Source organism: Rhodamnia argentea, chromosome 11, assembly GCF_020921035.1.
Source record: "Rhodamnia argentea isolate NSW1041297 chromosome 11, ASM2092103v1, whole genome shotgun sequence".
Classification (NCBI taxonomy): Eukaryota; Viridiplantae; Streptophyta; class Magnoliopsida; order Myrtales; family Myrtaceae; genus Rhodamnia; species Rhodamnia argentea.
Genome location: NC_063160.1, coordinates 1,644,792 through 1,671,272, shown reverse-complemented (window position 1 = coordinate 1,671,272; position 26,481 = coordinate 1,644,792). Strand labels below are relative to the sequence as shown.

At 41.0% G+C, this 26,481-nt stretch overlaps 3 protein-coding genes across 9 annotated transcripts; 2 read left to right on the top strand and 1 right to left on the bottom strand.

Moving 5' to 3' along the window:
• Positions 1 to 11,158: 11,158 nt before the first annotated feature.
• Positions 11,159 to 12,655, top strand: LOC115750475 (protein NODULATION SIGNALING PATHWAY 2-like). Its single transcript, XM_030687856.1, has one exon. The coding sequence runs from the start codon at positions 11,159 to 11,161 to the stop codon at positions 12,653 to 12,655; it is 1,497 nt and encodes a 498-aa protein (XP_030543716.1).
• Positions 12,656 to 15,265: 2,610 nt separating this feature from the next.
• LOC115750518 (serine/threonine-protein kinase ATG1t) lies at positions 15,266 to 18,954 on the top strand. Of its 7 annotated transcripts, none has more exons than XM_030687929.2 (10): positions 15,266 to 15,581; positions 15,929 to 16,046; positions 16,133 to 16,191; positions 16,882 to 16,946; positions 17,046 to 17,139; positions 17,343 to 17,423; positions 17,515 to 17,626; positions 17,701 to 17,835; positions 18,082 to 18,188; positions 18,526 to 18,954. In XM_030687929.2, exons 1-8 carry the CDS (start codon positions 15,279 to 15,281, stop codon positions 17,766 to 17,768), a joined length of 900 nt encoding a protein of 299 aa, XP_030543789.2. In that variant the 5' UTR covers positions 15,266 to 15,278; the 3' UTR covers positions 17,769 to 17,835; positions 18,082 to 18,188; positions 18,526 to 18,954. The 7 variants fall into 7 exon arrangements, with proteins under 7 accessions (XP_030543789.2, XP_048128736.1, XP_048128737.1 ...); XM_048272779.1 differs by having other exon boundaries at positions 17,043 to 17,139; positions 18,741 to 18,954; XM_048272780.1 differs by having other exon boundaries at positions 17,043 to 17,139; positions 18,679 to 18,954.
• A 2,314-nt stretch (positions 18,955 to 21,268) lies between these two features.
• LOC115750448 (G-type lectin S-receptor-like serine/threonine-protein kinase LECRK1) lies at positions 21,269 to 23,739 on the bottom strand. Its single transcript, XM_030687818.2, has one exon. The coding sequence runs from the start codon at positions 23,728 to 23,730 to the stop codon at positions 21,403 to 21,405; it is 2,328 nt and encodes a 775-aa protein (XP_030543678.1). The 5' UTR covers positions 23,731 to 23,739; the 3' UTR covers positions 21,269 to 21,402.
• Positions 23,740 to 26,481: the final 2,742 nt, after the last annotated feature.

Sequence of the window (26,481 nt, the reverse complement as noted above, 5' to 3'; positions counted from 1 at the left end):
TTGTCAGTTGTCATCAAAACTTAAAGTTGAGAAAAGGGTAATTATAAAACCCTAGCTGTCAACTGGGACAGGAAATCACGAGTTCTTTTACATCGTTTACCTTATTTAAAAATATGACCAACTGCCTCTACATGAGCATGTTCACGCCCATTAAGTGTTTGATCTCGGAGTGAAGGATAGTGCTATTTCTATAGACCCAAAATCAAGTTGCACCTTCATCAATAGACGGTCTTGAGATCATGCATAAGAAAATTCAAAACGGTATGATTGTCTGGTGATCGACTATCAATAACAATCGGGTCACGACTTGATCCCACACTTTTCAAACTGTTTAGAATTTCATTGACTAAATAAGATACTTAGGACCGATGATCAAAACGTCTGGGTCTCCTATCACACTTGCTCTAATTTCGTAAAAGGATTACTCTTTGTTAGATTTCTGATGTAAGTGTGACAATTTTTGAAAAATGTGAAAATGCTTGATTTCGAGAAAACTATATTAATCAGAAGGGTTAATACCACAAAACACTCCAAACTGGTACATTTATGATAAATTTACTCCAAACTATTTTTTCGACCACAAAACACCCCAAACTAGTACATTTGTGACAAATTTACCCCAAAATGGTACACGGGTGACAAATTTGCCCTCATTTAGTTTTCGTTAAATTTAACAGTCAAATTGATGAGTTTGATGGCACGTGGCGGTTCATAAGTGTACCGGTTTAGGATTTTTACCCTCTGTTTGTCATAGGTATACCAATTTAAGATTTTTTATGGTATCAACCCAATTTAACAAAGGATAAATTGTCACAAGTGTACAAGTTTGGGATTTTTTGTGGTCAAAAAAATTAGTTTAGGATAAATTTATCACAAGTGTACCAATTTAAGATTTTTCGTGGTAAAAAAAAAAATAGTTTGGAGTAAATTTGACATAGATGTACTAGTTTAGGGTTTTTCATGGTAAAAAAAATAGTTTGGGGTAAATTTGTCATAGGTGTACCGGTTCGGGATTTTCCGTGGTATTAACCCTAATCAGAAAGAGTGTAATGCTAATGTGTGACTTTGTTTTTGAGAAAGTTGTCCAAAAAGGTTTAAACCCTATTCTACAGTAGCCAATTCACTTCTAAACTTTTCAATTTTATTAATTTAGTCTTAAAATTTTTGATGATTTGACCTTTTAATTTTGTCCTAAACCTTTAAACGATTTTTCAATTTTTCGGTTCCTGCCAATATTGGCCAAAATCGCTGACATGACAGTCTAATTAGGCATTCGTCCCGCATAGTACGATTGGCACTAATGTGGACAATTTTTCTAAATTTTTATGTAGTTTTTATAATTTCTTTGAAATTTTTGTTTATTTTTTTTTTCTTTTCTTTTTTTCCCTTCTTCCTCCGCCGATCATTGGCCTCCGTGATGGCAAGTGACTAGCCATAGGTGAGGGCCGGTGATGGTTGAGCCTCACCACTAGTGAGGCTCAATCTCACCAGATCAAGCAAGGCTCGACCTCATTAGACACTAGGGAGGGATGAGAACTAGCAGAAAAAGAAGGAAAAAAAAATTAAGAGAAGAAAATGAAGAAAAAAGAAAAAGATTAATAATTTTTTAGAAAAATTCAAAAAAATTAAAAAAATGTGAAAAGTTATCTATGTCAGTGTTAGCTGTCCATGTCGGCGATTTATTGTCAAAATTGACAAATCGTTAAAAGGTTTTAGGACTAAATTGACAAATCGTCAAAATGTTTAGGATTAAGTTTGCAAAGTGTCAATATATTTAGGACTAAATTGGGCGATATATAATAGGCTTAGGGCTTTTCGAATAGTTTTTACTTTTTGGCGAATCATAATTAAAACGAGATCGCTTCTGTTAATCTGCAATATAGCGTTGGATTCGCTGAATTTCGGTTGTCTGCTTTTAGTTATTCTTGAAGGTGCACGGAAGGCAATTTGTCATTTTCTATATGTCGATGGCCCAAAGCTAAGGCCCAGCTAAATATCTCAAGATTTTCTAAGATGAAAATCTTTCTCCTCCTCTTTCCACTTCTTTTTTTCAACATGGTGTCTTCTTTCCTTTAGGTGCATTTATTTGACGAAAAATGAATGTTTTGACAAATATTTTCTTCAAATAACTGCTAGTATTGCTTACAAAAAGAAAATGAATTTTTTTTTCGTAATTCACGAAAATATTTAGATGTAAATTGTTATTGATAAATAAAATATTTGTCATTGACTAACTATTTCAAATGGTTCAAGCAATCATTTTCAAAAAAATAGTTTTCAAACTGTTTATTTTATATGAAACAGACGGATTAACAGGTCATCTTGGTCCACAACAGAGTAACAAGGTTCAATTAAAGCCTCCGATTGATCTTGAATCGACCTCTTGACAAAAAGACTACTGACACTTGACCAAAGTGGCCATATCTCTCGTCACTTGACCATACCAATTCTTCATTTTGAGAACTTTTTTGACATAATCCACACATGCATTTCAACAATCTCACCATTACATATGAGCTCGGTATTAGGTTTGCTCTTTCTTAAAATAGGTATGCTTTGGCACCAACATCAACTTTGACTTTTCACTTCATTGCCTTGTGAGGACCACAACAACAACAATGTCACTTCATGCTACCATCGGGACCGTTATGACACAATAACTCCCACCTTAATCCCGGATCACTTTTACTAGATTGAACCATGAAGACTGCCCAAAACCTGTGTTGATCATGAAACTCTTTCCTTAGGATATTCACCAAACATCAATACGCATTGAGAGTAGGCCGCAAATCAACCATCGGCTATGATACGATTTGTTGGGAGCATGCATTAGAAGGCATATACTTTTATCTAGGGAGATTGTCAAGAGAGTGCCCACCTTCGAGCCTACCAACATATCTAATTGAACCTACATTCACTTAGAAACTTAAGCCAATATACCACACCAATTGTCCAATGTGAGACTTCTTCTAGTATAACTTACACATGTATCTTGACAGAAAAGAGTACCAAACCAAAAAACCGACGTCAACGCTAAAGGGCAAACATTACGGAAGAGGTAAAAACCGAGACTAAACCATCCTTGAAGACTGGTATGGCGAAGAATATACACAGGAAAGAGAATTGACTCAGCCTACTCAATACCGTCTCAAAACCTAGGTTATAGAACGGTCGATCGCGAAACGAAGTCAAAACAGGAGAAAAGAGAACCAGAATCAAGTGCAGAATATGATCAATCTGACTTCGTAAGATTTGGCTGACAAAGAGCTTCTTGTGGGCCGATGCCTCACCATAATTTTAAGATTGTTATATTCTATCTTTTTTATGATGATTCATCTCAAATATTGTCGATGTTACGTTTTATTTCTGCATATTTTGTTCTTGGAGGTTTCAAACATACGAGTCTTGAATAAATGATCGCAAATTCGATGTGGTTTATTGTATTTCATAAGAGATAATCATTTAATAAATATAGGCAATAAGATGGGTTGCTTGTATCCAATGACAACCAGACTCTTTTTTAATTGAGCACGGTTTGAGATTTGCCCTCGGTTTAGTTTCACGAAAATGTGATATTTTTTGAAAAATATTTATCAGAAATTTATTTTGCAGAAAAAAGGCTATATTTTTTGGTGTTTGGCTGAAATCTAAAAATTGAACTGAAAAATATTTTTCTTCGTTTGATGAGGAAAATATGATTAGATTTTTCTAGATAGACATATGTTATTAGGGCGCTAGTAACTTCGGCATAGGCAATCGGAAAACTTTTTCCGGCACCGGGTTCCCAAATCCGACCTCAATAGACCCTAACTCAGGCTCCGAGGGGCGAGCTCCCGGTCCCGGTCCCGATCCCGATCCCGATCTCGTCCTCTATAGACTTGGGTATGGGTGTCAAGGACCCAAGATCGAGTACCGAGGTCCTTGGTCCGACGTCTATGGACACGGGCTCAACCACGATGGACTTGGGCACTAGTGCCGGGGCCTCGAGCCTAGCCTTGATTGACCCGAGGGGGCCTTGGCATCCTGGAACCAGCGTCGATGCACTCGAAGACCTAGGCGGGGACTTTGTTTCGAGCCTGGGCGTGGAGGTCCCGCCACGGGCACCGGCATTAAGGTCCCGAGCTTGGCCTCAATGAACACGTGCACGGGGCACCATCGACCCGGGCTAAGTGCTGAAGTCTCGAGCCTAGGCATCGGGGCACGATTTGGGACACGGGGTCTCGGGCGTGGACTTTGTGGATCTAAGCCTGGCCTCAATGGACTCGGGCCCGAATGTTTGAGATTCGAGCATGAGCGCCGAGGTCTAGAGCTCGGCTTTTTGGACCCGGGACGTTGGGTGCGCTTGAGAGTCGAGCAACGGTATCGGAGTCCTAGCCCTAGCCAAGGGCGTGGGTGTCCGGAGCCCAACCTTTGTGGACCCGGGCTTGGCCTAGATTGACCTTGGTGAACCCAGCCCCGACTCGGGGCCTCGATCAAGGGCCCGAGAACAAGCATTGGGGTTCACGTGCTCAAACATAGAGTTTCTGGTTTGAGCATCGATATCTAGTCATATTTTAGAAAATTGTTTTCAATTTTATAAGGAGGAATTCATTTTCATAAATTTAAGCATAGACTTTTCGTCGACTAGGAAAACATTTTCCTTTGACTCATTATCCTAACTGATTCAAACGCCCGAAAATGAGGAAATGTTTCTTAAAAACTATTTTTTGCAAAACAAATTGAGCTGAAAACACGTACAGATACTTACCTTACCAAAAAAAAAAAAAAAAACACGTACAGATTAAGGGTGGATTTGGGGAATAACGGAATCAACAAGACGCATTCTGCCATCCCAAACTCATCCCCCTTCAACCACACTTAGGATGGCCACAAGAGAAGTGCAACGATTGCAGTGGAGCCATCATCAACTTAGGAAGACGAACCCGATCATAATTTAGGTAATCCGTCAATGCAAGTAAGGTTGGCGATTTGTTTCGTGCCATCGCACTCGTGCCGTTTCACACCATTGTGAAAATACTTCAACTCGATCGTAAGAGTTCTTCTAAAATTTAGCAAAAGAATGCGTCGGTTCGTGTCAGTTTCTACTTCTACCAAACCGGGTCGGAAATTCATGCCATATTGGAGTCAGTATATAGGTGACCGTCACCGCCGACCAAGTGCAAGAGATGGCGAGCAGGATTTACGCAAGTAGCTGCGTTTGGCCAAGCCGGGTGGAATCTGAAGAACCCTTCTTCAGTTTGTTTTTTACCGAAGTCAGGTTTTCCGAGGAATCTATGCACGCCCCATGAAGCCGACGGCTGGACACTTCCACTCTTTTTTGTCACTGACCGCAATCTTTTATGGCAATTCTCATCGGCAGCCATTGATTTCCGAGACCAAACCCCATTTATTTTAGTGATTAGCAGCACCCAATGTCTGTCCATCTCCCTCTGCAATGGAGGTCCAGTGCAGATCGCCATTGGTGGGTGATTCCATCAGGTTTGGTTGCTGATGTAAAACCCGAACTGCTGCTGCTGCCACCTCGGATGTCGGTAGCGTTAACGCATGGTTTGATTGGTAAGTTTTGCGGCGGGTTTGGATTGGACGAGGAGGACAGGAATTTGATAAATCATGGGGCAGTCGATGATGTTGTTTTCATAGAAATGACAAATCTTGGGGGAGTTTTAATCTTTCTTTTCTCCATGGAAGCACGTCATCCATTTCGGACCCCGCCTCCAAGTTAAGCGCATGGAGATGACCACGAATCAACGATCAACATATTCGGTTTTATTAACGAGCGCTCTAAATGCTCATTTCAAAGACATAAATAAGGAAAGTTCGCCATTTTCAAATCTACCGTTTCTCTCGTGATTATGCACGGCCGGTGCGTCGACAATGAAGGTTTTTTCGCCTAATACTTCTACACATGCGCCTTAGCGACGTTCATAAGCAACTCAACCATTTATGCGCAGTGGTGCGGAACCATGTTGACCTAAATGGCAGTACAATGAACTTTGCTAGTGTCAAACAAAGAATAGAACGATAAATGTGTTTTTTTTTTTCCACTTTTGGTTGGAGGAAAATTCCTCCTAATATCTTTACCAAAAAAAAAAAAAATCCTCCTAATAGTCTTTTGATTGATGGGTTATGGATATATTTAGGCATTACCCGCATTCAAATTTTAGTTGAAAATTAATTTTGGGTGATGTTCACATTTCTAACTCGTCTCAATAAATTAATAAAAATTTCTTCAGGTGTACCACCAATAAATATTTCCAAACTCGTGTTGCAAAACAATGAGTTGATAGAGAACCCAGTAGGAATTCGACAGAACACTATACAGACTAAGTTTTCATGACCATTTAGCAGATCCAGCCTCCAAATAATTATTGTGAGGAAGATTAGAGCTCCGTCGTCAGGGTAACCATCTTTTTTTTTTTCCCAATAGGTGCCCCTTCCACCTAATAATTTGAGGGTTATAATTGTACACTCTCTTACTAATCACCAAATCAAGGGTATACGTATAAGTTCGCTTGTGAGCAATTTTCTTTACACCGACAACATATGCCATATTTATTGGGAAAATCCCTTCTTATGTTTTGAAGATGGTGAAATAATCAAAGGTTACTAATATTTTTATTAGTTGAGTAGAACCGGATGAGAAATGCACAAGCGATTATGCAGATGGTGTCCTAACGGGATGTGTAAATATTATGAGTTTTGTACCGATGGTAAATAAGGCATTGAGTGTAGAAGTGTCTACAAGCTGGATATACCTGAGTAGAAAGTGAACAAGCCTAAAACGGGAAGTTCAATAACCTTTTCTTTTTTCCAATTGGTGGATTCCTCCACCCATAACTTGAGGGTTATAATTGTACACTCTCTTACTAATCACCAAATCAAGGGTGTATGTATAAGTTCGCCTGGGAGCAGTTTTCTTTACACCGACAACGTTTGCTATAATCTGTCCTATTGTTAAAGGGGATAGAAATCATGATCGACTTCAAGGGACCCTTGAAAGGGAAAAAAACAATGATTTGGCTTTTTTGGATGTTTCTAAGATAAGACAGATGAACCTTCGTTGGACGCTAGTTCAATTTGTTTACAGCCAAGTACAATGAATGAGATAACATTCATCTGAAAAAAATATGATTCCTCGCAATTCTTAATTAGTTGAGAATTGGAGTTCATGAGTTAATTAAGAAATATCCTGCTCGTAATTGGAAGGTAACTCAAATTTTAAAAGGGGAATCAGTCATCTAATCTTAGACCAACGATGGGACATCAGCATTCGATAAGAGACACTAGAAAGTTTATCAAAAGAATTGGGCTTAATAACGTGAAAAATCCAAAATTGATTTACATGTAATAAATTTACTCCAAATTACTTTTTTTAGCACAAAAAATCACACAGAACATAAAAGCATCATAGCCAGTCATTGCTCTCTTTTATTAAACTCTTTCAGGCTATCCTGGCCTGACGTTCTCCTTTTGAAAGTGAAGAGAAGTTGAACCAGGAAAAGTTTCTTCGAAAGTGACATAAAGTTTCGTGGTTGAAACTGTTCCGGCTAGTAAATTCCTCCAACTTGACTTTTGTAGAAGCGATAGCCATAATCGCAGACAAATGGAATTTCCGGAATATTTTAAATGATAACCTCACACTCTAACATCATTTTATTACGACTAGCGTGGAAGCGTGAAAAAATAAATGATTCAAGCTAAAAATGAATCATTGATATAAAACCCGAACCCAATGGGATTTAGGTGGTTCGGGATGTGCCTACTTTATGTGGATAGATTGGTAAAATGGTTCCACCGTAATCAGCAAAAAGAGATTATCCTCGTTCTAAAAGCTCACACTCAAGTATTTCCAAGTCCTGAATACACCCAATATGCAAGAATCAACTAGAAAGAATGGTATTCTAATGCTCTCAACTTTATTGGATGACGGCTCTCGAAACTCTTTACGATTCTTTCGAGTTTCTCTCGTAAAATAAGCTATGAGAATAATGGTTTTAACACTTTCGAACATGCCTCGGACCTATCTCATTCTCCGGTCCCTATCCAAACTCCAAATTTTTTCAAGAATGTGGAGCCACGAATAATTCAACTAGGCTGGCGTAGCTTTGGCATCTTAATGTTTTTGTCTCTAATCCAAGAAGGCGCAGCAATGTGACGCAAAGAGACAATGATAGGTGGTTTAAACATAATGGTGAAAATTTGGTGCAATGACAATGAGCCACATTAAATTTGATTTGTCGAAATTTTTTGTCCTTTTTTTTTGCCCTTTTAATTCCTTAAGAAGATGCCACAAACCTCTTCATGAAGACCCAGGTTTAGAAAAGCAGAGAACACAAAAAATAAGAGAAAATTCAGAAGGAAAGAGAAGAGTTAGACAAATCAAACCCCATGGAATCAAGCATATCCTCAAGATATTTTGAGTTACACTGTCGTTTCTGAACTCCATCACATAAACATAGACAAAACTATAATGTCAAGAGTTTGAACCCTAAAGCTCGAATCATTGGACTTTGCCTCAGCGAAGTGAAGTCATCGACGTGTTATGCACTTCGGATATTGCTATGTGTCAGGATATTTTTCTTGGTTTTATCACAAAAGACAAGCAAGTGTTCTCTTTTAGAAAGTTTGTGTACTAATTTGAAGCAACCACCGACCAACCAATGGGGTCTCCACCTTCAAGAACCCTACAACACGGGCTTGCTGGAATCACTTGAATTTAGATTGGCAAGAATTGGGCTTATTACTGAGCAGATGCTCCAAGGATGTTTTGATGAATTCATGTTGGGAGCGCGTGACAGAATTTCGATATTTTCACTAGGGAAGATCGCCAATAGGGGAATCCAAATCTAAGCCCGTCAACATATCTAGTGGATCCACATCTACTCAAAAGCTTAAACCAATGAGTAGTGGTCAACTAGGATAGATACACTACTTCACCTCACACCATTCTCCGATGTGGAAATTTTCTAATACAACCGACATGTGTATTGCAACAATCTCCCATTACTTATGAACTCTGTGTTAGATTTGCTTCCCTTTAATCTAGGTATACCTTGAGTCTCCATCAACACCAAACTTCATCCCCGATTTCTTTCTCTAGATCGAACCTTGAAGTCCGTCATTGAGCTAGCATTGTTACACATGATGCCCTTCGCCCAAAAATCGCGTTAGTCACCAGATTCCTTTCTTGAGATATTAATCATACATCATAATAGATTTGGGGTCCACCAATTAACCACTGGCTCTGATACCATTTGTTGGGAGCGTGCATCAGAAATTCGATACTTTCACTACGGGAGATCATCAAGAGGGAGCCCAAATTCGAAACCATCAACATGTTCAATTAGACTCACATTCATTCAAAAAATTAAACTAATGATTGTAAGCCAATTAGGATATATAAATTTTTCCACCCCACACCAATATAGGACTTTTCCATCATACATCAGAATAGATTTGGGACCCACCAATTAACCATTGGCTCTAATGCCATTTGTTAAGAGTGCACAGTAGAAGTCTAATACCTTCACCACATGAGATTGTTATGAGGGAGCCCAAGTCTAAACCCATTAATATGTTCAGTTAAACTCACTTTCACTAAAAAAACTTAAACTAATGAATTATGAGCCATTTAAGATATATAAACTTTTACACCCTACACAAATATATGACTTTTCTGACATAACTCACACGTGCATCTAAACAAACTTTTTGTGTTCGAACTATCATTTCTTTTTGGGAGAAGGACACAAGTGTCATTAACTTTCCTTCATCACTCATTTGAGTGATATAACTTTTTTACTTGAGTGTCATAACTTTCATACGACATCCACTTGAATGCCATAACTTTTTAAGCGATCGCTTGAGTGTTACAATTTTTAAAAACTTCCATCATATGTAAATAATTGAAAAGTTATGACACTGAATTGAACGTTTTTCAAAATTTATGGTACTTAACTGAGCTCCATACGAAAGGTATAACCCTTGTGACGTCTCTTTGCCACATTTCTCTTTAGTTTACTTCATGCAAATTCCCAACTCATCCCATAGGATGAGAGCGAGGATTGGCTATTGCAGAGGCGGTAGGTTGAACTCGAGCATTTGGCGTTTTTCTATGATGTGGAAGTGAGGAAGTACACCTTACTTAGATAAATCCTGAGACCATGAAATAACTCCAATAATCACATCAACCAGGTAAGACAAGTTAGAACCAGGGTGCTTGAATTAAATATAAAATATTTGCACTTGATGGTGTAGGGGATCAACTATATGTTGAGCACCTAATCAGTGCATATGCATACAATTATATGACTAATTTTCCACTCTTCAAAGCAACAAAATGGTCAAATGTGCTGCACAGAACTGCTTTTGTTTCACTTGGTCCTCACAACTTTGTGCTTGGAAGCATAGTCACCATTACACCAATCAGTTCCTGTCATGCCCAGGAAAAAACTTGCCTAGATTAATTCCTAATTGACTAGTCAGACGATAGCCTTTAGATCACGTTGGTCTCAACTAAATTAGGCTTAGCCGGTTCACGGGTACCTTTTACCGTCATAAATGATCATATTGGGTGTGTAGGAAACAGGCATTGTCATGCTTGAGATGGCATCTTTCAATCTAGAATGGCATCTTTGCATGAATGACAGAATGCAAGCTGTAGGAAAGATGCTTCCATGGTAAAAGAACAATGCTTCCTGATTCAGACACCGATTTAAATAGTCGACTTAGAGGTTCCCCGGCACATCTCGGATGGTCAGGTCGCGCCAAGAACTACGGAATTGAGTCCCCCTACATTTCGGAAAGAGTGGTGGACCGGAGAGCTTCCCTATCCATGTGATTGGCTACTGAACGATCAACATATTAAAAAGGTCATCAATCTAATACTAACTAGGCCCACCTAAACAATGATCAAGTTTTGAATAATTTTTAAGTTTGTCTTGCCGGATATGCGTCTGTTTGTTTCTAGATGCGTAAGCGCTCGTTTGAACATTAAGTACGTCACTTGTACTGCTCGTTTGAGACAGATGTTGATCACAATGTGTCTCTTAAAGCTGGTATATATATATATGGAAGTCTTTGAACTCAATCAGGCAAAGAATAGTTCAGTTTCTCCTAAGAAGTTGATCGGCTTGTTGTCTGTTCTTGTTTCGTTGTCATGGAGCATGAACCAATCAACCTCCCCTCTGATGTTCTTGTCTCATTCGAAAACTTCTATGAATCCTATACATCAAACTCATTTCCTCTGCAACCAGACTCTCCCTCCAACTTCAACCCAGAAAGACTGCTCCAAATTGAGTCAGAAATCACCCAACTGTTGGACTTCGACATTGCGATTGCATCACTGCCAGAGGCACAAGACTCCATGGAAGATCTTGAAACTGGCATCATGGAAGTTGTCGAAACTGGCGTCATGGAAATTGACCCGCTTTCGGACATTATGTTTCATGGTCAAGAAGAAGCGAATGAGGAAGACTCTTTGGGTGAAGAACATTCCCTTTTGAGGGTAATCCAAGAAGAGTTGATGGAAGAAAGCAGCCTGACTGATCTTTTACTGATGGGAGCTGAAGCTGTCGAATCGCAGAACTGGCCTGTGGTTTCTGCAATCATCTCCAAACTGAATGACAATCTGTTCAATCAAGAAAATGGGAACAGCTCGTTTAACAGATTGGCTTGGTTTTTCACTCAAGGCCTTCACTGGAAGAGCATCAACAGTCCTCTCGAAATGCCGCCTCAGACTTTCTCAAGGGGACCAAACACCATCTCCGCCATTCAGATGATCCAAGAGCTCTCCCCGTACATCAAGTTCGCGCACTTCACGGCCAACCAAGCGATCCTCGAGGCGACCCTGGCAGACCGGGATGTCCACGTGGTCGACTTCGACATCATGGAGGGGATCCAATGGCCGCCCTTGATGGTCGACCTAGCACTACGCGACGATGCCTCTCTGCAGATCACCACGATTGTCACCGACCCAGATACTGAAGCTTCAATCCGACAGACCGGAAGGAGGCTCAAGGAGTTCGCGGACTCGATCGACCTCAGGTTCACATTCGATCAGCTCCTAATCCAGGAAGAAGAGGACTTCAGGACTATCCACCAAGCAGGCCACACAGTGATAGCGAACTGCATGGTCAACCAACTGCACATGCCTGACAAGAGCCTCTCAATGGTGAGGACATTCCTGGGGGGCATGACAACATTGTCACCCAAGATTGTTGTCCTGGTGGAAGAAGAGCTGCTGAATTTCGCCAAGGCCTCATCTTCCTTGTCCTTTGTGGAGTTCTTCTGTGAGGCACTCCATCACTACATGGCTCTCTCCGACTCGCTGGTGACCGTGAGCAGCTTCGCAGGCCGGTACGAGATGTGCCTCAAAGTGATAGAGCAGGAGGTGCTGGGGAGGAGGATTCTGGACAGTGTGAGGCAGTTCCCTTGCGAGGAATTGGAGAGGAAGCTGTGGAGAGATGGGCTTTGCCTGAAGGGGTTTAGGCCTGTGCCTTTGAGCTCAAGCAATGTGGCTCAAGCCAAGTACCTGGTGAGTGTCTTCAGTGGGGATTACCGGGTGCGGTGTGAGAAGTTTAGGTTGGCTCTGTGCTGGAAATCTAGGCCATTGACAACAGCTTCCATTTGGGCTCCAATTTCGAGAGCTGTTTGAGGGACTCGAGAGCTTATCTTGTTCATTTGCATGTTTTCTTTGGGCTACTTGTCCACTGTACGTTTAATGATTCGACCTTGGGTCCTCCGTTTTTCACATTAGTGGAATTCCACATCTCTAGGGAGTTATAAAAGACTCCAATGGGGCGAGCATCGGGTTTGGTTCAACTCGAGAACTGAACCAAACTGGCCTACACAGACCGGTTCAAGGCCAATATCGCCGATTCTACTAAGAATCTAGTTTTGAAGCTTCTTTTAGGGGGAAAGTTTGCCTTTAAACCTATGGAGAATCGAACCGTAGTCTTCATAATAAATAAGCAATGTCATAATCACTCGATGAAAATATGCTTTTATAATGAATGACGCAACTTAGAATTTGAGTTTTTCAAACAAAGCAAATTGTGGTTAATTTTCAAGTACTACTGGATACCGACCCATTCGATTCTCTGTTCCAAAGTTTAGATTCGGGAGTCACAAGGTTCATTCTCGGATCTAGGTGGAATACCGATTCATCTAAAAACCAATCACTCCCATCAAATTGTTACTATGGGACCTAACCCTTGCACAGAAAAATATTCACCTGCTTGTTCATTGATTTGTGGGTTTGACAGCAAATGCACAATATGGAGCCTGCTTGTTAAGATTGAGCAAAAGTGAATGGCATTTTCTTCTTGGAGGGCGCTATTTTCACCTTTTAGACGAGTAAATCTACCCAATTTTTACCAAAAAGACATAATTGCCATCAATCATTTAACTGCAATTTAAAGTGATTTTTTTTTTCTATTCTTGTGTAGGATCTAGTTGCCATAATTAAGATTTCACATGTTGTTTTTTTTTTTTGTGGGTATCCCATGTATATCGACGGTATTATGTTTTTAATTTATTGTTAGATATTACTTATGTCAAATTTACTTTTGTTTAAAGAGAAATTTTCAAGAAACTTAATTTTGTTCAACATTGTCTAACAAATTTTTGGATTAATTGACAAATAGAATCGAGAACACTTTTAACATAGACACTTTCTTTTTTAATGCAATTACTTGTTTATAAACTTTCAAATTTGTTGCGCACACCGTCAAATTCTTTTTTATTAGTTGTCTTCTATATATATAATCTGACAATTGATGAAGAGAAACTCCTACATAGAATTCCAAAACAAATCATATTCTCCAATGTGAGACTCTAAAAGATGAAATGCAAGTAAATCGCGAAATTCATAAAATAAGAAATGCTCTTTTTAAATGCCACTGGAATGTCGTCATTTTGCACTGAGAAGAGTTAATATCATCAATGAAGCGTTCTCGAAAATCAAGATAAGAAAGGGGGTTTGATGGCGATATGCACAACATTAGTGAAAGCTTATAAAGATACTATTGTTTTACAAAGTTATCCATAAATTTTGCTTGACAAATTTTAAAAGAAAAAAAATTAGATCACTTGGAATTGTTATTATCGACAAAACTTATTTCATGTAAGTAAAAATTTAAAAATAATAAAAAAGAAAAAAATAATGCCTTTAATATACACAAGATAGCAACATTAATGAAACACAAAATATGAGGAATGTTTGATTAATTGAATGATTGGTGGCAATTTTGTCTTTTCAATAAAAAAATGTGGGGGTGAATTTACTTATATAAGAATAGCGCCACCTAGACATGGCCGGTTTGTTGGAACCGCCGATTTCGATTCCTAAAAAAAGGTGGAATTGGAACCGCCGGTTCCCGGGCCCAATAACTCTTTTTCCCTGGGCCTTCTCCCCTTTTTTTTTTTTTTTTCGGGCCGGTTCCGACAATTTAGAAATTGGAACCGGCCTTTGAGGGCCGGTTCTGATTTCGGGCCCCTGGTTCCATTTGGCCATGTCTAGCGCCACCCTTTTTTTCTTTTGATAGAAAACGTATGCATATATAATCCAATATTATCAAAATTACAGATACTTGGAATTTGAGGAAAGGTTCAAATCTGTATACATTTAATCTGTATATTCATGGCCGTCGTTGGCGTTGTTCGGCCAGATCCGATGGGCTCGGTCGGCGATGCTGGCAAGGGAGGACTGCTCGAGTCCTCTATGAAGTTGAGGGTGACGACGAGGGGTCTCGAGCTTGCAGGTGCCATGGCCGCTCGAGCTCGAGCTTTGGGTTCGCCAGCCACGGGTGAGGCAGCTGCAAGCTCGACATCTGGCGGAGATGGCCGCGAACCGGCAAGGCTGCCTGGGCCATGGCTGCTCGAGCTCGAACTCTGGGTTCGCCAGCCACGGGCGACTGCAAGCTTGACATTTGGCGGCCACGGCCGCAAAACGCAAGCTTATCGCCTATTCCAATCGGCGCACGAAGGACAGGATCAATTGACGGCGAGCCTGTTGCCGGAGACTCCGATCGGGCTCTTCGCCGTTGGCGGTGGCTCGGGCTCGAGGTCGGAGAAAAGAGGGTCAGGCGGAAGAGAGGGGGAAAGAGAGGGGGAGGGAAAGACACAGACGAGAGAGGGAGGGAAACCGTGAAGGTTTTTTGCCCTTTTCATTTGGTGGGGCCCGGTTCGACACGTGTCGCACGATGAATGGATTATGAACCACGTCAGCTCCATCCCGTAGGTACGCAATATTTTCTCTCAGAAAAAAGGGAAAAAAAATGTTGTCTTTATCTAAGCAAATCGAGCACTTCTCTCGGACATTGATGGAACCTGAAGCAGCAACAGTGAATCTCTCCGAAGCGATCGCGTTGGGCGACTACGTCCTGTCGTCGAAGCTCGGTGAAGGGTCTTTCTCGACGGTGTGGAAGGCGGTGCACAGTGCCAGCGGCGAGGTGGTGGCGGTGAAGCAAGTCCACCTCTCGAAGCTTAGTCGGCATCTCAGGAGCTGCATGGACTGCGAGCTCAATTTCTTGTCCTCCGTCGATCACCCCAACATCATTCGCCTTCTTCGCGTGTTTCAGGTTGGTTACGTCGGTCTCTACGTGGATGCTCAGCTCTTATTCACTCGTGGGTCATAGTCTTATATAGACGAACGTGTGATTTTCTATTGCTCTGTCTTAGTTGGTTTTGTGGGAATTGAAAAGCTTCTGTGAGAGTTAATGAAAATTTTGAGGTACTCGTTAGCATCTTCGATGTAGTAAATACGGATCAAAGATGTAGTTTTTACATTCTAAGCTCCAGCTGTTTATTCTTTACATTCCAATTTAGGGTGGGACTTCGTAATGTATCTTCGATTCGGTGTAGTAGATAAAATTTCTGGTGACGGGATTTCTCATGGGATTGAAATGGGTTTGGTTTTCATCATCAGGCAAATGGTTGCATATACATGGTCCTGGAGTTTTGTGCCGGAGGAGATTTAGCATCTTATGTCCGATTGCATGGGCCAGTTCGAGAAGAAACCGCGAGAAGATTCATGCAGCAGCTGGGTATGTCCTTTGTTTCATTCGTATATTATGCAAGTGTTGCTTTCTTCGGATTGATTAGGGACTTTGCTTTCTTGGAAAACATGTAGGAGCTGCCTTGGAAATACTGCACTCTTACCATATTGTTCATAGGGACTTGAAACCGCAGGTATGAGATTTTTTTTCCCTTTGCAAATAGGCGGGTCGTGCGCTTTTGCATATATGTGCCTCGCCTTGAAGGTTTGCATTGTTGAGGCCTATTTTATCATCAAGATTTACTCGAGCCTCAGCAAAATTTCTACTGCACAAGACATGCTATCTAATGGTTGTCAAGACTGGCTTAACTAAAGAGAATTATTAGGCTCACCAATTAGAGCAACTCAACAATGATCCCTTCCATGGGTACTTTCCTGGACTGATTACTTTGGTTTCACTTACCTTACAAACATTTCAACATTCCGAGTTGTCGATGGAATAATTAGGCAAATAATCAGCACGAAGCTAAATGCCTTGTTGTCGATTGTGTTTACTTACTTTAATTGTTGCTTATATGCATATGGATACCCTTGTTTTGTGAGGACTGCTTCCTAGAGGGAGAATTCAGTGATTAAGTGATACATTGAAATATGTTATGACTGATTTCTGGTTATTTTGATGGTTGTGCATTCTTTTTCCCCTTTTCAATTAGTTAGCATTTGAAGCAGTGCATCTAGCACTCTGTTTCTAATGAATAACTTCAGACACAACAATGTCTCTTCTCTAGATGCAAGATTTTGAGAGTTTAAATTACGGACATGTCTTTGTCTAAACTTCAAATGAGCTTATCTCTGCTCTTGCTTTTTCGGCACTGTGTGAGCAGAACATCTTGTTATCTGGTTCTGAAGAGGATAAAGTGCTCAAGGTAGCTGATTTTGGTCTCTCAAGGTATACGCAAATGTTTTGACATCTTATAGAATTCAATTTGGCAACTGTTTTCATTTTTGAGTTGAAATGCTGGGATTTTTGTTGGTATCTTTGGAACAGAACCTTACAACCCGGTTGCTCTGGTGATACTGTATGTGGATCTCCATTGTACATGGCCCCAGAGGTTCTTCTATTCCAAAAGTATGATGAAAAGGTATGAGATTCCGATGTCAATGCATAATAAACCTGGAAGGAGATTGGCATTCTCCAAATGTTTTGGCTAAGGATCAATTCCCTGGCCTTGGTTGGGGTGGCAACGGTGGTCTCCATTGAGACCAGTAGGATGTACACAAAATACTGGAAAAAGAAAAGGAAACAGACAAGAAGAAAGAATTTAGGTTGGGTGATTTGCTGCAGGTGGATATGTGGAGTATCGGTGCTATTCTTTTTGAGCTTATCAATGGTTGTCCACCATTTGGTGGGCGGACTAATGTTCAGGTTGGATAATCTCCTCAAGCAACAGCTTGTTTTAACTTATTGAAAACAGTAATACAAGTTCCCTTAAATAGTTTGTTTCTTTACTCTGCAGCTTCTGCGGAGCATCAAGTCATCTAAAAGCCTTCCATTTTCTCACAACGTGCTTCCTGATTTGCATCCTGACTGCATTGACATATGTTCCAGGCTACTCTCTGTTAATCCAGGTTTAGCATCTACCTTGTCTCAGCTTCATTTGAAAAGAGTTGTGGAATTAATTCTTCTATATGCATCATTGCAGTGAACCGTCTGTCCTTTGAAGAGTTTTACCAGCACAGATTTTTGAGGAGAAAAAGATCGATTATGTAAAAACTAAAAGCTATGTTTCAGTGGAAGTACTACCAATTTTCACTCGCGGTGATATTCCTTGTTGGAGGTTAGTATCTTGAATACCATCTAAATCAACTGCAAGAAAACGCCGTCTTCCAGTAATTCAGCTTTCCATCAACATGCTTCAGTGTAGAGGACTAAGCAATCTCGTATATCATCATTGTAATTCATTATTAACTGTTTCCAGTTCCAGCCCTAGAGTGGTACATTAATCAGGCTATCTCAGTAATTTTTTTTTCTCTGTGTCATGTTTTCTCTTAGCTCATGCATCTGGTGTGATCTCCAATTTCAGAATTAGTGGATCCTCGGCATGCTATGGCTCCTGTACAATCACTGTACTGCAGATGGTTTGGAGAATTGGAATCTTTTGTAGCCAAATCTCTTATACATTTTGTAAAGGTAATTGAATGTCAATATCAATGTTTATAATTGCTATAGAGCCAGCCATAAGGCCTGTGCTATGCACGGGAGAAAAACTACATTTTTTCGAATGAAGTGCGTAACAGATTTCTTCGAAAAAGATCATATGATTTTATCTAAGCTAAATCATCGAATTTTGATGTCATGTTACGTTGAGGAAGTAAATCAAATTATTTTGGAGATAGATAAATTAGGGAAGTTCTACAGGATATGTAGTCCGTCCTCACGCTCCATGAAGCTAATATAGCTAGATTGACTTGAAATGATGATTTCTAGATTTATTTAAGAATATTTCGTGATCTTTCTTGTCTTGCAGCTAGGCAATCTGATTTTACAATGTCTTTTCAAAATTCTTGATGCCGAGCTAATAGCCTCGACCAATTACTCCCTTACTCAGCGTCCAACGAATCCCGGCCAGTGTTTAGCTACCTAACTTGCATTTGCTTGATCATTCCATGTTTTTCTTCAGAGCAAGCAGCAAGATCAGTCTCTTTAGCATTACCATTTTTGCTTGACATTGTCTTGACTCAGGACGAGAACTGGCGTCTCTGAGGATTCTTGCATCTCTCTCTTACCATATACCCAAGCATATGGAAGCAGTGTGTGTTCCGCTTCCATACGCCATCACTTTAGAATGTCTTCATCACTGAACTACTCGAGCCGCATTTGCTCGATACAAGCTAAGATACTTGAGTTCGGTAGCGAGTTCGACCCTCGACACCCCCCTTCACAGATTGGTCACCTATTCGTCGTCGGTTACAGCTTGCGGTGTTCGCCATCAAAGTGTTCGTTGCAGAACGATGGGTATTTGCAAACACTTGATGGTGTTGACATTGACGACGGCGACCGAGCAGAATCGCAGCACCGCGACCGAGCAGAATCGCAGAAAGCACACCGATAAAACTGAAACAAAAGTCTCTTGCAGAAACTGCCCACCACCTGTGCAAACTCCATCTCTCAAAAGCTTTGGCAACCGATATGTTGTCGTTTCTCCGTTCCATGAAATAACCCGCTAAAGAATTCGTGGCGATTCGATGAACAGCACTCCTTTTTCTATGTTATTGGTTTGTAAACGGCGGAGATCTTGAATCCTCTATATATGAGTATTTGCCGCAGAAATTCGCCACAGAAATGGGAGATATTGTCAAAGAAGTCCTAAGCCTTTTAAGTTTATTGATTTAGTTCTAAATCTTTTCACATTTTGTCGATTCAGTCCTATTAATTGGAAATTGCCGATTTGGACATTGGCCATCCTATGTGCTCCCCACTAGTGCTAATGTGGATAATTTTTAACAACTTTGTAAGAATTTTTTTGAATTTTTTAATCTTTTTTTTTTCTGAGTTTAGGGGCCGGTGGCACTGTCGGCTTAGAGCTAGCAGGGTTCATTGGTGATCTAGCCACAGTGAGGGCCGCGAGGGCTTTGTCGCAGTCGTTAGGGCCTCCGACCTCTAAAGCCAGAAAGGAAAAAAAATAAAATAAAAATAGAAATTTTTTTATAAAATTATTAAAATTGTTCATGTCAGCATCGATGATGCCATGTAGGTCGAACGGCGTCCACGTTTGGTTAATATGACTAAATCGGTGAAAGGTAAAAAAAAAATTAGGATTGAATCAGCAAGCTTAAAAGGTTTAGAACTGAATTGACAAGAATGCAAAAATATTCAAAGACTTTTCTGACAATTTCCCGCAAAAATGTCAAATTTGTTTGTGTTGGTGAAATGGGACTCGTTCAGCAACCCAGCATATCACGGCAAGTGATCTTCCAAGTAAGAGCATCCACACATGTCAATTCCGGTCTATTGACGCTATTTTGTAGAGTTCTCGACTGACCAATTCTTCCAACTTACAAAGGAGAACAATCTTTGACGATTGGTCTAGATAATTTATTTTCAATCTTTCTCCATCACCACCAGGTGTCCCGCACATTATATTAAGGGGTAATGACAACGTAAGTGCCTGAACTTTTGCCCGTTTTACAGGCACAGTACCTTAAAAAATCCCCTACTTTAGGTCTAGTCCCAATTCGATTATAAACTTTAGGTGTAGAGAAATTCCATACTGAACTTTTTTTTTATCTCATAAAAAAATCACCGGCTTTTAATTGAGTCTAAATCTGCCCTTGTTAACCATCCATCCAAAAAAAATTTCTGCCCCCCCCAGTGCGACCTATTCAAGCATCTCAAGCCGAGTGTCTAGAGCGCGAGCTCTCCAACAGCGAGAGATGAAAGACTTCCGAGCCCGAGAGATTAAGGAGTGAGCTCAAAATTCAAGATCTCGAGCGAGATGGAAAGGAGGCTATCTTAAGAGTAAAAGCAATTGAAGAAAGCCAAACCAAATAGCTTTATTTTTTACCCAAATTTTAGATCTAATAAGACGTCGTCCAAGAGACATGAATAAAAAAAAAAAAGTTAAGAGTAACGATGTGGAAACGCCACATCCCTAAGGGAGATTTTATGAGACGAAAATGTTTAGAATAGAATTGCGACTGGAGTTAAAGTTGGGATTTTTTAAGGGTAGTAGGCCCGTTTTAAAATGAAGTATCTGAGAAAAAAACCCGGAACAGTAGAAAATAGCTCTGTAAAATACTAAAAAGATAAGTTTTGATGTTGGAACAAATTGAGCACGTTCACACAGCCATCCGGGGTTTGTAAACAAAATTTGATGACGTTAATAGTAAAAGTTAGAATGAATCTGGAAAAGATAAGTTTTGATGTTGGAACAAATTGAGCACGTTCACACAGCCATCCGGGGTTTGTAAACAAAATTTGATGACGTTAATAGTAAAAGTTAGAATGAATCTGGAAAACCATTGCCATCCTATTCTCATCTTTAAGTTTGAGCAAAGCATTCATGGCTGTGCAGCATGAGTTCTGTTGCGTCTGAAGACATATATTGTGAAGACTGAAGAGAATGAAACGATAGTCGAATGAAGCATGAACTCTGAGACGATAACCCTCGTTCACCGCCACCGTAGTCGGTTTCATTCTATTCTGTCTATAAGTCGGGCATGCAACGGCGACTCACCGTATGGCACCGGAAAGTAACCTATGCTAGTAGACACACAATTGAATATCATCTGTACTTTATTTAGTGAACAAAAATAACGTCTGCATATATTGGTCTAATCCCAGAAGGATTACTAGATAGGAGCTCTTGATTCCCCAGCATTATCTACATCAATCTGTAAAGTATTCAGACAAAACTTTTGTCGGTGCAAATGGAAGATGAAGGAATAGGAGGGGTCGGGATTTCGGCACTTCCTTCCAACATCAGTAGAACTCTCTTCATCGGAGGACGGAGAATCGGGTCATCAGAGATGCACCAGAGCGCAACCTTGATAGCGGCCTTCAGTTCATCCTCATCAACCTTCTCGTCACCGGTCAATTTACCGATCTCGCCATTCCAGAAACATTCACAAACCCATTCTTCCAAGATTGCTTCGCTCTCCGGTAAGTCCACATCCACTTTCCTCCGACCACAGATGATCTCCAAGAGCACGATCCCGAAGCTGTAAACATCTGCTTTCACCGTCACAGGCTTGTTCTGGTGCCACTCGGGCGCCACATAACCTCTCGTCCCTCGAATACCGGTGAAAGTTCTGGTTTGGTCTGCGTTTAGCAGCTTTGCAAGTCCGAAATCCGAAATCTTGGCACGGTTTTTGTCCATGAGTATGTTCTGTGGCTTTATGTCGCAGTGGATAATTTGGGTCTCGCACTCTTCGTGCAGATATAGCACTCCTCGGGCTATATCCCGTGCTATCTCCATTCTTTCGTCCCAAGAAGGTCGGCTTTCGGAACTATCGAAGAGAACGTTTGCAAGCGATCCGTTGCTCATGTACTCGTACACCAAAAGCCTATTCGTTCCTTCCAGACAATACCCGATGAGGCGGACCAGGTTTCGATGATGGGTTCGACCGATGACTTCGACCTCGGTCTGAAACTCCCTTTCCCCTTCAGCCAAGTACTTATCGAGTCTTTTGACGGCAACTGTCTTCTCCCCAATCACCCCTTTGTAAACTGTTCCGAATGCTCCTCTACCTATCTGTTCCTTGAAACTGTCAGTGACTACCTCGAGTTCTGCATAAGTGAACGGTCGAGGCGCCGGATCTTTCGCCAAACCAACCTCTATCTTGTTACGGATCCTTTGGTACGTCCACATGCTGTTCTTGCATATTATAACTACTGAAATAGCCATCATAACGAATCCGAAAGCGAGGAGCGAAAGGCTAACGTATAGTATATCCCTCCGAGTCATCTCCTTCTTATTTTGATCAGCGGTAACGGGTTTCGCGATGCCTACCTTGATCAGTGCGCTAGTCGGTTCAGTTAACAATATTCTTCCATATCTCAATGGAAGCCTTTGTTTCCTGCAATTCCCACCATTGTAGAGCGCAGCCTCACAGTTACAATCCTCCAAACAGGCCTGTTTGCACCCATCTTTATCTGTCGACGGAACGACCGAGTACGAATCATCTTCCCAAAGGGTATTATCAACAGCTTGGATGACGTAACTCGCACTCGCGTCGCCTGTCCTGCAAGTCTCGGCGGTGAAATTCCTCTCGCAGCCCGCTGCCCAATTTCCCGGCTCAACAAAATCGAATCCGGGAAGACATTGGCAATTAGCTTGTTGGTCATTTTTTACACAAAAACCGTTTAGGCCGCATAAACCCTTCGGATCACATTCATCATTCGTAGACTGCCATACGACCGACCAATTTCCCTTTTGATTCAAATCATACGAATACATTCTCATCAAGCCATCAGAGTCAATCCTAAAGATGAAAATGGTGCTTTTCGTTGGTAACCCTCCCGGCGTTACATTCCTTATGATATATCCCGTGGTGTTGAGCAAGAACATATGACCATCAACATCAAAGTTGAGCGAGACATTATCTCCCGCTCCGCCCGTCCAAGATGTGAAGTAAGAATATGGAGCAGTATCCGGAGTGTTCACTGGATACTGAATCAGATTCCCATCGTGTTGCATCTTGAGACGGAAAATTCCCGTCGAGTGGTTCGTTGCCGAGATGCTAGAGATTATCTGTTGGCCTGCCAAAAGGCGCTGTGTCGGCAAAAGGGTATCGGTCGGGTAGTCAAAGCTCTCCCACAACACACTTCCCTTAGGATCGTACAGCGCAAAATTGCCCGAATCAAGCATAGAAGCGGAATAGGCCGACAGAGAGGCCGAAGTAATATAAGTTTCTTCACCTTGCGAGGATCGCAGTATAAGGCGGCCATCGTTGGTGAAGAGCAAGGTGGCACCAGCGGAAACAGGTGGATCGTCCCTGTTCGCAGTCCAGACGACGGTTCCCTGCGGGATCCCGGCGAGGAAAACTCCGACCGCGTAGCCTCGGCCTTGAGGGTAGAACCCGAAGGCGTAGAGTCCTGAAGGTGAGAGCCAAGAAGACGAGTTAGCGGTTGGACTTAGGGAAGAACCTGCTGTTATGTTTGATCTTGTTTCTTGAGCTTTTGCAAGAGAAGCAAAAGCGAGAAGAAGGAGAAAACATATGATAGATGCCATGTTGAGAAGATGGAGACTGTGATGAGTTCCTTAGTTATATCAGAGAACAGGTAACGTCTGATCTCCTAGGAATCGTTCAAGGTTGGATAGCAAACAAGTGTCTTTTTCAGGGATTAAGGTTGGGCCAACTAAGTCAAAGTCAACGCGAGGTTTGATTATTGTTTTCTTGATTGGTTGCTAAGGAAACACTCAAATCACGCCGCCAGGCATAAAACCTAGATAATGCGGTTTAATTTTCTTCAAGCACCTCTTAATCGAAAGATTAATTAGTTGAGAGCATGGCCTTCATCGAAACCTTGATTCGCTATTGCCAATGGTTATTCATGTTTTGCTTATGCTTGATCACTGTGAATTGCTAGATTAATGTAAGTGAAAATGCGAAGCTAAGGGTGTATTTGGTTTGACGTTGGAGAAAGTTTTTGAAAAAATGCAAATACCTTTGAGGGTAAAGCGGTTTTCCGAAATACAATTGCATTTGGCAAAAACTCATTTGTAAAGCAACTTTTAGGATAACCAGTGCTCGGCAAAATTCTTCTTGCAAAGGATTTTGGCTGTCGGTAGCCCCCAACAAGGGTCGCGACCTCCTCAAACATTCATCACTTAGATCGCGCTTGTCTTGTTGGGAGTGCGTAGCAGAAATCCGATACCTAGAGAGCCCAAGTCTAAGCCCATTAACATATCTAATTGGACCCACATTCACTCAAAAACTTAAGTCAATGAGTTATAGACTAATTAGGATATATTAACCGCTCCACACTATATTAATTATCCGATATGGGACTTTTCTAACACAATTCATATATGCATCCTAACATGTCTCTCGCTAGTCAAAGAAAAAAAAATGGTAAAGGTAGCTTTGGAAGAGAAAAACTATCTAACCTTAGGAATAGAATTCCACAAATGCTAAAGCCTAAGGCTTTCAACTTTACCAAAGCCAGCATGTGACCAAAGGCTCTAAAAAATTTTGTCAAGCACTCCATATTTTTCCCTACTCAAAACCGTCAAACACTCCATATTTTCCCCCACTCAAAACCCCTTCCCAAGGCTGAACTGAAAGCATCCAAAGATCATCTTGGAACGATTCAAGCATTGGTTGGCGACCAGTCTCTTTCTGGGTAGTTAAGATGAGGCTAACAAAGTCAAAGTCAACTTTTTTTTTTGGGGGTCAAAATCAATGTCAACATCACTGGACTTGTTCCTAACATGTCCATTAAATGCTTTTCCGACGTAGAACCCGTCTGGGTGCACTGGATATTGCATTGCTTGAATGGTGCGGCAATTATTCAATCTTGGACTTGGTTATCATTTTCTCAGGTTACTAATGATGCTGTCTTCGATGTTTGCTACCCCGCGACATGGCACGACACCGAGTTACGGTTGACCTTTTAAGCCCCTTTCCATTAGGAAATTGATCGGGGGAGAGCATAGGCCTCCCGCCACCATGCCGGCTCCAAATAAACCTCGGTTCTAGCATGAGATCCCACCAGCGCCGCTGCCCCCCGCCACCCGAATCTTCTAATGTATGTTGTTCTTGTGAATGAATGATGTTGGGAGCAGCCCAACATGTTCGGGATTTGATTTGAAAGATCTCAATGATTGCTCATCAAGAATACATAATAGGAAGGAGTCCTATTATGGTGGGATGCTGAAAAGGAAGAATACCACAATAAAATCAATTCTGGAGATCATCCAAATTAGAGAGATTTTCAATCAAGAGGTGATTGCGAAATCGGTTAAACGAATATTCTAATTTGGATGGAGATATATCACTATAACAGAGCGATTGAAAGGAGGATTTTGTGTGTGTACCAGAAAATCACTCCGGGGAAATCACAAAAGTTCTCAACAATGAGTAAACATGAGAGATCTTGAGAGTTCGTCAAGTGAGGGTATGTTTTGTGACAATTGTGAGGATTTATTGTGAGAGAGACGCCATTAGAGTGTCGGTTGTAATCCTTTGATTATAGTGGAGCGGTTCTTGGACTAGCGTCCCGTGGTTTTTCCCGCATCGGGTTCTTCACGTAAAAACTTTTGGTGTATCGTTCTTCTAGTCTTCTTTTATTTTGTTGTGTTATTTACGTTTTTTTCTCGAAAGAGAAATTACGGCATCATATTGCGCAAATCTGACGGTTAGAATTCCGCTGCGATCAATTGCGATCCAACTTTATTTACAACAAAGTGGTATTAGAGTAAAGTTGTAAAAGATGTCAGATGACAAGGATAATATGATCAAGCTCACGGCTACGAATTACGCAATATGGAGGTGCAAGATGGAGGATCATCTCTACATCAAGGGCTTGCAAAGGCCAATCAAGACAAGAGTGCCTCCAAAGAGCATGATAAAGACTCCGACATCAGCTTCTAAATCGAAAAAGGCCGAAGAAGAAGAAGAAGAAGAGGATGAATGGACCATTCTCAACAGAAGATGTGTGGCAACCATCGGAAAGTGGCTAGATCTCAGCATCTTTGAAAACTTCACCCAAGAAGACAACGCTTATGATTTGTGGAGAAATCTGGTGCATACAAACGCGAGGAATACATCTCAAAACATAGCAAGTTTGATAAAAAAAGGGTGTCGCGTATGGAGTACAAAGATGGAACAAGTGTCTCCGAACATATAGGCACTATGGGAGGTTTGGTAAATCAAATCAATGCAATGGAGAAGATGATCTCCCCGAAGTTGCATGCACACTTCCCGACAAATTCTATGCCAAAAAGCTGGGACACCTTAGTTGTGTCGATTCACAATTC